Below are 14215 nucleotides of genomic sequence, written 5' to 3'. Positions count from 1 at the left end.
AAAGTCAGAATTGACCAGGGCTCCAAACCAGTCAGAAAGGACAGTGTGTGGGGGCAGAGCATGTACTGGGCATGCAGCTGTGCTCTAGGTTCACCCCCTCCTCAGAAACCCTGATGATCAGTATGGGGACTTGCTTGAATAGGTTAAATAAGTTTGCAGGCTACCAAAACATCAGGTTGGGGTTCCATAATCCAGTGGGGAATATTTTGACTTGGGCGACAAAATAACTTGACTGGCCTTGAGTATTGCTTTTCATTTTGACCTGGCAGGTGTGGAGTGTGAGGCGATTTGCCTCAGGCTGCAACATGGCTTGGAGTGGCCCAGCTCCTCCTGAGGTTCCCATGGCAACCCTCCATGACATTGCGAGGGGGCACCATGTGCAAAACAGTGTATTCTGGGGGAAGTGGTCAGGCTGCGACATGTTACAAAGTGTACCCAGAAGAAATCAAGCCAGGCTTTGTTTCTTCCGCAGGAGGAGAGTACTCAACATTTCTGACGGCATAGAGCACTTGGGAGGTGTGCGGTGGGAACTGGCTCTCTGTCTCCTGCTGGCCTGGATCATCTGCTACTTCTGCATCTGGAAAGGAGTCAAGTCCACAGGCAAGGTGGGCATATTTTATTTCTCTCTCTCATTTCCTCCATCACAATACAAACTACTTGTAGCCCTCTGCAGCTGATGGGCTTAACAACATGTTACAGTACATTAGTTGCGTGGCTATTAGCCACATCATGGAATTTAAATACACCACCCAGGAGAGGGTGGCATCAATTATACATGTGCAGGATGCCAAGTTATGGAAAGATTGCCACTTGTACAGTGGTACCTCGGGTTACAGACGCTTCAGGTTACAGATGCTTCAGGTTACAGACTCTGCTAACCCAGAAATAGTACCTCAGGTTAAGAACTTTGCTTCAGGATGAGAACAGAAATCGTGCGGTGGCAGTGGGAGGCCCCATTAGCTAAAGTGGTGCTTCAGGTTAAGAACAGTTTCAGGTTAAGAACGGACCTCCAGAACGAATTAAGTTATTAACCCAAGGTACCACTGTACCTATTTTTCCTGTGTGAGTGACAGGCAGAAATTCAACTTGGGCAGCTTTTCTTAGAATGCAAACATAAGAGCAGAAGACGAACCTGCTGGGTCAAGCCAATAGCCTATATAGTCCAGCCTCATCTTCTCGCAGTGGCCAACTAGATCCTGCAAGCAGAACCTGAGCACAACAGCACTCTTCTTGGCTGTGACTCCCAGCAACTGGTATTCAGAGGCATACTGCGCATACTGGAGGTGGAACACAGCCATTGAACTGGTAGCCACTGGTAGCCTTGTCCTCCATGAATTTGAAGATCTCTTTTGAAGATATAAAGATGGTGGGAGGCAGGAGGCAACGCCTGAACTGATTTGGCTGCTGAACAAAGCCAGCAATTAAAAGGCATGGAGCTTATCTCAGCAAAAAGTGGTGCTAACTGGGTCCTTGGAGGGGGGGGCTCTTTAGGATGTTTCCCATCCCCTGTGGAGGTCTATCATGCAACATTCACATGCAAGGGAAGCTATGCCAGCTCCTTCGTTAGACGGAGGTCATTGGGGTGGGAGCCCATGCACAACTCATGCATTTAGTATCATATTTATTTTGCCCCAAGAAAGTGCTTTATGCTCTGCAGGGGAAAACATGCAGGGACCTCACAATGACCTCAGTGTTTTGCAGCCTTAGGAAAAGCCTAGTCTCTGCTGGTTTCCTGTGTCTCCATGTATGCATTAATGGTTGATTGTGTGCAGTACTGGACTCATGGCAGGCCATCACAGGTATTCAAAATAAGAGGATGTGGCCGAAAACCAACATGGAAAAGGCTGCCCCCTCCCTGGTGTGTACTATGCGTTAAGGTGATTACGAGTTGGCCTCTCAACCGTTCCATCTCGTCTGCCTCCATCTCGGTTTTCACAATATGTCGCTGTCATTTGGCTGTGCTCATTAGTGTGTTTTTAATACACTCCCCTGAGCCATTCCCAGCCAGCTTTCTGTTTTCGCTTCCATCTGTTCTTAAACTTCAAAATCATGAGGAGACCGTCTTTTCCCGATAAGGTGCAAACCACAGCGTGGTTATTAGGCCAGATGGAATCAACACATGCGTGGCAAAGGTTTCCGTATTATTTTCCTCCGCTGCAAAATGAAATGAGAGTCTGCCTTGAGCCTTGACACTGTGATGAGAGACAGAGCCTTATCATCAGGTTTTTGCCAAGTTCCCCGCTGCCACAACACCCCCAATAATGAAATGGAGATTTGTTTGTTTGTTTATTTGTTTGTTAAATGTATATCCCGCCCTCCCTCCCAGGGGGACAAACAACAGCTGACGAAACACTAAAGACATCTTAAAAACAATTTCAATGCAGACACAGACTGTGAACGTTCTCTGCTTGAAAGTCTTGTTGGCAGATGAGAGTCTTCATGAGGCACCTTCAGGAGAGGGTATTCCAAAGGGTAGGGGGGTCAAAACACTAAAGGCCTGATTCTCATATTGTGTGGAAACAGTGTTTTTTTTCCCTGGCGCTATTGAATGGTACGCAGTACCGGCACCTCACCCCCCCCCCTCAAATCTTGAAATAAGGTAAATAGAGGACGGGGAGAGCAAGCAGGCAACCGTGACTAGAAGGGGGACTGCGAAAAGCAGGAGGCTGAGGCGGCGAGGAAAAGGAGGCCCTTGTTCAGAGCTGTAGTTGCTGCTCTCAGTTGACAGGTTGCACCATTTCCCCTCAGCTGCCCCACAATGGCGCTCTCTCTCCCCAGACGTGCCACTATGCCGCTGCCTTGCTGTGCTGCAAGCGGATGGGCTAGTGTGAGCCCCTCTTCCCTTCTGTGTTTTCTCGCTCTTTTCAGAAGGAGAAGGAGGAAGGTGGGATGCTGGGTGGGTGTGAAGAGCAGATGGGGCCAGGTGGCGGGGTAGGTTGAAGAATGGGGAGGGGGCATGCAAAATGAGGCTTTAATTAATTGGGAGGGAACAGGAGACAGTGTGTGTGTTAGAGAAAATGGGGCTGGGGAAGAGGACCATGGTGAGCACCTTTGTTTTCTAGAAAGAAAGCCCTGTGTGGAACAGATCTCAAATGGAGTGGGAAGAGAGTTCCAGAAGGGCGTTGGAGGGCTGCCATGTGTGTGCTGTGTGCTCTACCTTGTTGCTCTTTGGGCATGGTAGATGCTGCTGCTCCGTCTCCAGACAGAGTCAGCTGCCAGGCTGGATGCCTTCTGTACATGGAACCAGGGAGGAGATGCCACCTTGTGTTTTGCCTCAGGCAGCAAAATGTATTGGGCTGGCCCTGCTTAGAATGTAGAAAAATAAGACCAAACATGCTGATGGATAACTGATGTAGTGGGGAAAAAACCCATGTCTTGTGAAGCATATGCTATGTGAAAGCAAAGCTGGCATGCGACACAGAAACTCCGAAGAGAAGATCTAAGAATGGAAACTGTGAAAACGTGAAGTCTTCGGTACACATTCCCTGAATGGAGAGAGGCTATTTACATTTTGCCCAGAGAACTTTGCTATGGGGAGGCATGAAGATATTTAATAAGTAAAATAAGCAACTGTTAGTAACGAAAAAGTAACTCATAACTAACTAGAACAGATATGGCCCTCCTAGATGTTGTCGGATTATAACTCCCTTCAAGCTCTGGACTGAGCTATGGCTCTTCCCTATTCAGGAAAACCGAAACAGCAATAATCAATTTACCATTCAATGATTAAATTGTCTACAATTCCATTTTGTTCCACATTCCTTCCCACTGCTAACATTTGTTGTCCAATTTCTCCTTAACATTTCAGCTGTCTTGTTTCATTCTTGGGAGGTATCTCTGTGTTCATATTTTATGTCAATATAATAGAGTGCAAATGGATCTCCTTGTCTGGAATAATCTGGAAATAATCTAGGAATATCTCTTAAATTTTGGCTCATTAAGATAAACACAAGATTGAGCTCCAAATGACCAAAAACAACCCTGGCTTGGCTTCTTTCCCAACACATGCTGGGCTCCTGTTGTGTGAGGAAATGAACATGATGAAAGTGTTCTCTTACAGCTTTGGAAGGCCCAAGAGGTCAAGGAAGGATTAAGGTAGGACAGGAAAAACACCCTTTCTAAACGCATGTACACAGGTGCTTCTTCTGTGATCCCTGTGGCCCACTTTCTTTGGGAAACATTGGTCTGTGTTATGACTACCTCTCTGTAGCTGATTCACAACCAGTGGCTATGGTTTTGAGGCCAGTGCTACTCAAAAGTGGTGGTCCATGAACCAGCGCTAGTTCGCAAGCCATCTGCTGCCCGTCTGCATTGAACTCCACCACAGCCAAGGTTGAGTCGGATGCTTGAGGGACCAAATACAGTACCGGTCCTTGGCATATTGGGGCAGGGTAAATTGCTGGTCCACTGCATTGTTTGAGAAACCCAGAAGTAAGCACCTGGTTGTGATAGGAATCTTCTGGGAGCGGAATTTCTGAGAGGACCTCAGCAGCTACGGGGGAGTTGCGGTTAAGGAGATGTTGGTAGTGTTCTTTCCAGAACAGTGCAATAGCTTCTTTATCTTTTAGAAGTGTGGTACCATCTGCTGAGCATAGGGGGCATATGCCATGATTTATTGGCTCATAGATGGTATTTGTGGCTTTAAAGAAACTCTGTGCATCATGAGTGTCGAAGACAGGTGAACTAATATCAGTGTACTGGATGAAGCAAAGATCACCAGTATTGAAGCAATGATTCTTCAACATCAACTTTGTTGGACTGGTCATGTTGTGCGGATGCCTGATTATTGTCTTCCAAAGCAACTACTCTATTCCGAACTTAAAAATGGAAAGCGTAATGCTGGTGGTCAACAAAAGAGGTTTGAAGACTCTCTCATGGCACATCTAAAAAAATGTAGTATAAACACCAAAAACTGGGAAACACTGGCCTGCAAGTACTCCAATTGGAGAACAGCCTTGACCAAAGGTGTCATGGACTTTGAAGACACTCGAACTCAGAATACAAGGGAGAAACGTGCTAAGAGGAAAGCATGCTTGGCAACCCCTCACCATGATCAACTCTCGCCCGGGAACCAATGTTCCCACTGTGGAAGGACGTGTGTTTCCAGAATTGGCCTCCACAGTCATTTACGGACTCATTCTTAAAACCGTGTTTATGGAAGACAACCTTACTCAGCTACGAGTGATCACCAAAGAAAAGAAGATTCTGGGAGCAAAAGTGCTGGCCTATTCCATGAATGCTTCCTGTGTTTTTAGTTTGGATTTATAAGAGCCAAACTAGATGTGATGCAGCAGCTGCATGATTCATGGAGGATAAGTCTGTCAATGTCTGTTGGTCATGACAAGTGGGACTGGACCTGCAACATTAATGTTGCACTATAGAGTGCTCCTGCTGTTCAGGGTTCAAGCCAATAAGTTATTCCATCTTCTAGGCGATGCCTTTATTTCCCGCGGCTGATGACTTTCTGGTTCTCTCCCCTACAATTAGCATTCCATGCATACACGTGCTCAGTCCTCATTGGGTGGTCTCTGCAGTTTCCTCAGACCTTCTGACACCTCCCTCTTGTCCATGGAGGGTGCTGTTTTGGGTACATAAGGACCAGCACTCAGAGGATCACGTTCAGTATTAGTGTACATGACAGCTGTATGCAGCCTGCAGGATTCAGAGGCACCTCTGAAATTACCAGTTGCTGAGGAAAGACAGGAGCAGGCTATTGCCTTTAGCTTTGCAAGCCCAGTCTGTTTGCATCCCCCTTGTTGCTTTTAAGTCTTTTTAAAAAGAGTTGGGAGTTCTGATAATGGAACTCCCACATAAGGATAAGTATATCTGTCAGTTTTGGTTTCTCTCATTTCAAATTTTCCAGTCTTCAGTTCTCCATATTTCCATATCACTTTGCATTTTCATTTAAAAGTCATTGTGAGAATTCAACACTGTATTCGTCCTAATATAGACATGGTTTTTATGCAATTTTGCCTAATAACACACATTTCTGCAAAACATTTTCCCTTGATATAATGAGGTTATTTCATGAATATGCACAACTTACCCTAATATTTGCATTTTTGTACACATAACTTGGCTGGTGAACTGCAAATAGAGGCTGAAGGCCCAGCAAGCTGGGAATTTACCTTTGCCCTTAACACGGGGCCAAGCGCCGCTATTGGTCAGCTGGTCCCACGCCCAGGGTAACACACTCTAATTCCTGTCACCATTGGCCAATTTGGTGGCAGGAGGATGATCTGGCCTGCAATAAGCCGGTTCACAGAGGAGGTCTGGGGGCTGCCCACAAAACTGCATGCCTGAGAAGGGGCGAATGGACTTCTCCCACATCCCATGCCCCCCTTTTTTTTAAAAAATGCTCTAAGTGGCTGTCTTAGGCCAGAGACAGATATTAGTGTTTTGGAGAGGTGCCATCATTGTCTGCGATGTGACTGCTGGCTTTTTCCATTCCACCGGAGCAGGAGCTTCATGCTCTGAGCAGATGCATAAACTTGTCAGTGCTACAGGAAACACAAAAGTTGATATTTTGTCCCCTTCAATGGCATGGATGGAATAATTTGGCACTGATGATGCATGGACCAGATCCAAACAAAACCCTATCTGTTATAAAACAATGTGAGTCAAAGCACAGTGTCTTTGATCGCAGTTGGCTTTTTCATAGTCAAGTCAGTGTGAACAGTGCTCTAAAAATGCCAGGGCGGCGGGGGGGGAGGGAGGTCACAACTAAGCCGAACATCTGCTATCGTTTCATTGAACCAACAATGGTTGGATTTGGGCCAGTCATTTACACCGGAGCAAATATTTTGCTGTTTTCAGGCACACAATCCCATCACAAATTCTTGTAGGAGTTGGGAAAAGGCTTTGTCATTGCAAGTGTGTGCCTGTCTGGTGCTCAGATGGGATCTGAAAGGTGCAGAGTCTGGGAATTGATGGAAACCTCCACCCCATGCATGAGTTCACAAACGCAGACCCTGCAAGTGTCCCTATTTTCCAGGGATGCCCCTGATTTAGAGAGTTGGAGGGTATGGAGTTATCTGACCCTCGAGCCATCTGAAGACAATCCTGTATAGGGAAGTTTTTAAAAATGTTTTATTATGTTTCTATATACCTTAGAAGCTGCCCAGAGTGGCTTGGGCAAACCAGTAAGATGTGTGGGATATAAATAGTAAAATTATTATTATGGAATGGGACGTCCCTATTTCCATCAGAGAAATGTTAGAGGGTATGAGTAACATGGAGGAAGAAGGTGTTTGTCCATGGTTTGGGTGGAACCAGTTCCATAGGAGCAGTGAGCAAGTCCCTTTCGCCATGAGGAAAATTCATAATGAATAATTGGACTGGGAATGAATGGTTCTGAGCACATGTATGCAACATCTATAACAGTTCTATTCATGCTTTCGATACCCCTGGCTCCCCCTCAAAGAATCTAGTGAACTGTAGTTTGATGAGAGACCTTCCATGTAGGCACTAGGTTTCAAAGGTGGGTGTGTTTCAGCTCACATATTGTTTTGGAAAGTGACTTCACCTTTAAAATGCAAGACTGAAACAAATTTCTTTCCCCAACCCTAAATCTCAGTGAATTTGACTTCCACATGCCTTCATTATTATGTTTTAATAAGGAGACCAGGAGGAGAATACTTATGTGAAAGCAATTTTTGTTGTTGTATTCTACTGGGTGAGAGCATTAATGTGTCCTGCCTTGGGCTTTGGGGAAAAAGGTTCAGCTTAGGAGGGATTTATGCTGTTTCTAGGTTACAAACTGCAAATCCAAATAAATATAAAAGCTGGTTGTTTTGCTGTTGACGTTGTATGTGCATTTTTTAAAAGGAGAAATGCAGATGCAGAGGAAGACCATGGCTAGGATTCTTCCTTACTTATTTTGCATATTTATTACATTTCCTCCAAGGAGCTTACAGAAGTGTAAATAAAAAGTTCCCCCCTCCATTTTTTTACCCTCACAACCACCCTGTGAGGTAGGTTCAGCTGAGAGGGTGTGACTGAGCCAAACTCCCCTCATGGCTAAGGAGGAACTTGAACCTGGATCTCCCCAGTCCAGCTCTCTGACCACTGCATCACACTAGATCTCTCTCTCTTCAAACCCAGTTTTTATGTTCTAAGAAAGACATTAATTTGTGTTCTGTGATCAGTCAGCACTGGAAGTTGTTAGATTCTTATGTCTACTATTTGAGTGACAAACCTACAAGTAGGTTAAATGACTGTGTGCTATTTATTTATTTATTTATTTTTGACTGTGTACTTTTTAAATTGTGTGTCTGTTTGCCAGCCTGGGTTCCTTGGAGGAAGGGCGAGTTATTTAAATCAATCAATCAATCAATCAATCAATCAATCAATCCTTGATCACTACAGCCTGTCGCTTCTTCAGCACCCAACCATTCCTCCTGCCATCCTCCCTCTGAGTACTCCTCAGTGTCCCACCACCAATCCCTGGCCTCTAAGCCTTTCTCCTCTGGGGTTTCCCCATCTGGTACCACTCCTGTTATCTAGGGACTCAGCTAGACTGGTAAAGAAAAAGAGATTGATACGCATTGTATATCCAATATAACATTGTGCCACCAGATGGCGCTGTGGAGTCCAGTTTTTCTCTACCTGTTTCCCCTGTTTAAATTTACAACGCGTTTAACTGAAATGCTTCTTTGATGTGTCTAGATCCAGCCACGGATTCAGCTATACAGCTGCAAAGAAAATGTTTTAAGTGTGTTTTAAGTGCAATATACAATGTGATGCTAGATGGCGATGATGAGCCCTATGTAAAATTCAATGTATGGTATTTTTTAAAAATGCTTTTTTTTGGGGGGGGGGAAGCATTTCCAGAACGGTTTTTATATGTGTGTAGATTCCACCTTAGCCAGTCCCTGACGTGCTGTAAGATCTGGACTCCCTCTGTCTAAATTCAAGTGCAAATATGTGAATAAACCATATTTCTTAAAGGTACTACATCTTCAAATCTCCAATGCAGCACTGACCCTGCTTGAGGGCCAAACCCCCTGGAATTCCATGTGTGGCTTGGCAGGGATTGGGATGGCCTGTAACAATATTCAATAACTGCCTCCCTCTCCCTTGATTCAATGTGATGGCAGGTCTATCTAGGCTAGGGAAGCCTGCTATGGCAGGCACTTCAACTCAGGTGATCCACAAACTCTGTTCCAGTCCTGTTGTGTCAATTCAGAAATAAGTAAGAGGAAAATTTCCACTTGGATTGTCTCCAGAACCAAATAAAGCAAGGCGGGGGGAACAGACTATGCTTTTGTTTTAGAGTCCTCATTGATATATTCAGTTTTCACCTGAACTGCTGTTTTGTTTTAGCTTGGATCTTAGCAATCTTGAGATGGAAAAAATATCGAACAAAAAGATTCGCCCAGAAACCGCTGATTCCTTCATTCAGCAATTAAGTTGGTCTTCTCAATTAAATTAGTGGCAGTTAAAATTGTCAGGGTTTAGTATTGGAGATTGGATTTGGTGCCCTTTGTTTTTATAAGCACTTAAACACTTGCTATAGTAGGAATGGAGAAACGGGCTAAAATCCAACTGCATTTATTTATTAATTGCTTGGATACATATTGCAGTCAAGCGCTGCTGCAGTCATATATTCTATTTAATAATGTGTTCTGTATCTGTGTATATTCTCATGCTCTTCATAGGGAATATTAATGTACCAGGAAATGACATGTGAGCTGCTACATGGAGATGTGGGGCAGCTGGAATAAGGAAAAATCCTCTAATATCTGGGTCATCCAGGATGTATTTGAGCCCTTCCAAGTCACCTTACCTTTCTGCATTCTCGATTTATATTCTTAGCTGTCACTTCTATGTATTCTATTACACCTGAACAGCAGCAAAAATTGTAGAGTGACCTATTTGTTGTTATTTACTGCCTTTATATCCTACGTTTTCCTTCAAGGCTCTCAAGGAGAGCTTTGCCCCTCTCCAGATTATCCTCACAGCAACCCTGTGATTAAGGTTGGAGACTGTGAGAGACAATTACCAGCCCTAGGTCACCCAGTGAGCTTTGTGCTGCGCCACCACCACATGATTTCTGTTCTCATCCTGAAGCAGAGTTCTTAACCCAAGGTACTATTTCTGGGTTAGTGGAGTCTGTAACCTGAAGTGTCTGTAACATGAAGCGTCTGTAACCCGAGGTACCACTGTAATGTTTGAAGGCTAAGCAGGCTATGCTGTAGGTCTACTCGAAGCTCCGGCCACCTGCCTGCCTAACCCAGCTGTTCTTCGCAGCAAGTTGCTGATGATGTGCCTGCGTTTTGTCCTCTTGCCAGGTGGTGTACTTCACTGCTACGTTCCCATACCTCATGCTGGTAGTTCTGCTGATCAGAGGTGTCTCCCTTCCCGGGGCATCTAAAGGGATCCTCTTCTACCTTTACCCAGACCTCACTCGGCTCAGTGATCCACAGGTAAGCTGAGAGAAGCAATGAGAGGCTTCCTTATCCTCGTGTATCCCTTTTGCAAATCTCTCTTATCCCCCACCCACCCACAACCTGCTTCCTTTATGTTTCTTTTTTCTTTGTCTCCTTTTAAGGATGCTTCCAGACAGGTGTGTGTTGTGGGATTGATGCTGCTCATGTATGCAGGTTGTTTGCAGCACCTGCTGCATCACTGACATCAAAATGGCAGCCTTTAACCCCCTCCCCCCCGTTTAACCTGGATTTATCCTTTCTGTGGAAAATCTCCCTTGCTGCCAATGACCCTTTTAGGAACATACCGATCTGCCTTATACGGAACCAGACAAAAAGCAGAGGAGGGGGTGACCCCGCTAGAGGTAACAAAAAAGGCAAAGTTGTGGGAACCTGATTAAGAACGATGTTGCTATAAATACGTGGAAGCCAAGGCCGTTAAGTGCTAAGGCCGCTGTGTGAACGAAAACACTGCAATTTCCCAAACAATACAGAATATGTGGACAATGAAACAATTCTGCAAAGAAAACAGGAGGGGATCTCCAGGGCTGAACCTCCATATTATTTTTTATTTCTTCAACAAATGGAGGATATGCATAGATGACAGCAATTAACCCATTTTGCCTCAGTTTTTCTTTCTGGATTTTTCTCCTGCCCGGGGGAATCTCCTTGTTGCAATTCTGTTATATGCTCCTGGGCAACAAAGGTGGTTGTGACTCCAAACACTATGCCCCCCCCCCACAAATGAAGACTCTTCATTCATCAAGCAGGGCTGAAAATCCAGCTTTTATGTATACAAGCCCCCACCTCTACCATGGGACTCTCCCCACACTGCACCTCCTCTCCAGCCACCAAACCTCCTCTTCCCAGGCCATGCCACAGCCCTCAGTATGGTGCCCATAGATGCCTTTGGTGGCAGTGACTTTTGTTTCTTAAAGGCAACATTGTGCCACCTTTATGCTTTTTATGGGCCTTAGTGAGTGATAGCTTTTTTCGATGCTCAGGTGCTTAGAGTTTGCTGAGGGGCAACAACAAACGGTAAACGGATCTGGTGCATCTGTTCAGAAGCAGCTGCTGTAGCCTCTTTGGCCCCGCAAATGTTTTCCCCTCCTCGCCTCTCCTTTTCCCCTCAGTCACCAAAGCTCGTTCCACTTTGCCTGGCTGAAAAGTTCCACTTTGCCCAACTGCCCTCTTTTAATCTCTTCAAGACAAGTTCCTCCATGTCAAATCCTGGTTCCAGCTGAGCTGCTGTACCAGCCTTTTTGTGTGGAGGAGGTGTCTACAAAGGAGATTAAGGGGGTGCCTGTCTGGGGGAAAAAAGGTCAGCAAAAACCTTTGTAACCCCTTTAAACTGCTCCCAGGCCAGCCTAGAAGCTTTATTTTGACAGCATCAGTAGAGAAATGCTATTCCTGGAGGATAAGGCAATCAATGGCTACCAGCAATGATGGCTGTATTCTGCTTTCACGGCTGAAGGCACACTCCTCAAAATTATTCTCTGAATTTCAAAGGAGAGATGGTTACCCAGTCATTCTTTTCAGGTTTCAATATTTTCCCAAAAATTCTCTGAAAACCTGGCCGCTGTATTAAATTGAAAATTTTGCAATATTTGATAGTTCACGCAAAGGGATATTGAGTATGTGGCAGTACTGAGAGCCAGTGTGGTGTAGTGGTTAAGAGCGGTAGTCTCGCAATCTGGTGAAATGGGTTCGCTTCCCCGCTCCTCTACATGCAGCTGCTGGGTGACCTTGGGCCAGTCACACTTCTCTGAAGTCTCTCAGCCCCACTCACCTCACAGAGTGTTTGTTGTGGGGGAGGAAGGGAAAGGAGAATGTTAACCCCTTTGAGACTCCTGAAGGGGAGTGAAAGGTGGGATATCAAATCCAAACTACTACTACTACTACTACTACTCCTCCTCCTCCTCTTCTTCTTCTTCTTCTTCTTCTTCTTCTTCTTCTTCTTCTGATGGCAGATGGTGTAACACAGTTGTTTTCAAGTCTGTTACCTTCAGTGAGCACAGCGGTGGAGGATTTTGTCACCCCCCCTCTGGGATGACACCTGGTGCGGACCGCCCCCACCGCCCCACTTCCTACGCCCCTGAGTGAGCACTTTCCAAGTTAACATGTGCCAAATGCATGTCTGCTGCAACATTCCTGCATACCAAGGAGGATTTTAGGTTATGTTCCAGGCTGCGTGTTGCCTGCATTTGCATGTTGATATTTCAGCTTAATCGGCTGAGATGTGGATGGGCATCATGCACCCACATGCATCCCTTTGCTGTCACTGATCTTTCCTTTGCACCAACCAGGAAAGGTTCTTTCAGCCACAGTTTCCTGTAACATGCAGATGGAGAAACTAGGGCAAATGGCTTCTAAGCAAAGCAGAATATGAAGCCATGCTTTAAAGTGGGCTTGCAGATATTGGTTTATTTGGCAGCCATTTGCTATAATCCTGGGTTCAAATGTGATGAAAAGCTGTAGTTAATTATGGCTTCCTGGCTTATATAATACCTTCCAACTTTTCCCGATGCAAAACCGGAATGCACGTGTGATGGGATAATGAGCTGCTTGTGCGTAAAAGCTTGATCCCTCTGGTGTTTGGCTGGTCAACCAAACCGAGGCACTAACGGAGCCTCCCAAGGCGTGACTCCGTTAGTCGCTGGTAGAATCTGACAGTGGGCGTCTACGAAATTTACGCCAACATAAAAGTTGTTTCAAGGACATGCGCCTTCGTGACTCTCTGCGTGACAGCTTCCGGCGAAGGGTGGGAGTTGCCAACGGGGGTCTTGTTACCTCTGCACTATTCTCACTAGAAGTATCCCAGAGCCCTCCCTCCTCCGACTCCCCTTCTGCCGGAGCTTCTGCTCTCCCCCTGCTGGTTCCCTCCTCCGCTGCAGAATCTCTCCGAGTCTGCTGGAGCCTCTGCACCATCTCTCTTTCCGATGGCAGTTCCCTGACATCCACCTCCCCCTCAGGGCCCCCTTCACCCCCCGCGTCCTCTCCCACTGGCGGTGAGGGCGGAAAGCCCCTAAAGGAACTCTCCTCGTCGTCCGAGGATTCAAACACTTCTAACCATGGCGTACCGTCTCTCTCCCCGTCTTCCTCTTCTTCGTCGGAGTCGGCTTCCTCACCCACCCCTGACTCTGGGAACCCTCCAAACTCTCCTTCCTCATCGGTGGTCCCAAAGTGTTCCCTTCTAAATCGTGCCACGGGTTGCAGTTTTTTTGGGAAACGCCGATGAAATGTTTCTATTAAAACCTCGTCATTGACTACCTCAGCGGGTACCCAAGTGTTTTCCGACTCTACTTCCCCCTCCCATTCTACCAGATATTCCACCTGATCCCCCTTCCACCTGGAATCAATGATTCCTGCCACGTTCATGTCGCGTTCTCTCTCTTCTATCACGGGCGTTCGGGAGACCTCTCTCTCACGCTCCCCCCCCCATTCACGTCCCTCTCGGTACGGCGACAGTAATGACCTGTGAAATACTGGGTGCAATTTCATGTGACTGGGCAGTCTGAGTTTGAATGCTACTGGGTTCACCTGCTGTATGACCTCTCGGATTTGTTCAACTTCCGCGAGAAGAATGCACACGGTCTCCATTCAGACGCATCTTTCCCCGGCTGGAGAAGCACGGCCCCTACCGCTCGGTCTGACGCGTCAGTCTCCACTCGCATTGGTTGCCGTAGATCCACGTGCAAAAGTTGCTCCTCCGACGCAAACGCTGCCTTTAATCGTTCGAATGCCCCTTGCGCTTCTTCCGTCCAAGCAAATTTTTTCTTGCTGCTAAG

At 46.1% G+C, this 14215-nt stretch overlaps 1 protein-coding gene across 1 annotated transcript in view; it reads left to right on the top strand.

Annotated features, from left to right (window-relative positions):
* The window catches only part of LOC309378632 (sodium- and chloride-dependent GABA transporter 2-like), a 47567-nt gene that overhangs the window by 18845 nt on the left and 14507 nt on the right, over positions 1–14215 (top strand). The window contains exons 6-7 of the mRNA XM_081927094.1: positions 473–605; positions 10293–10427. Coding sequence (XP_081783220.1) covers positions 473–605; positions 10293–10427 — 268 coding nt within the window. The remainder of the gene's footprint in view (positions 1–472; positions 606–10292; positions 10428–14215) is intronic.

This window comes from Podarcis melisellensis (assembly GCF_964234715.1).
Source record: "Podarcis melisellensis genome assembly, chromosome: 10".
Taxonomy (NCBI): domain Eukaryota; kingdom Metazoa; phylum Chordata; class Lepidosauria; order Squamata; family Lacertidae; genus Podarcis; species Podarcis melisellensis.
This window is presented reverse-complemented; position numbering and strand designations above follow the sequence as displayed.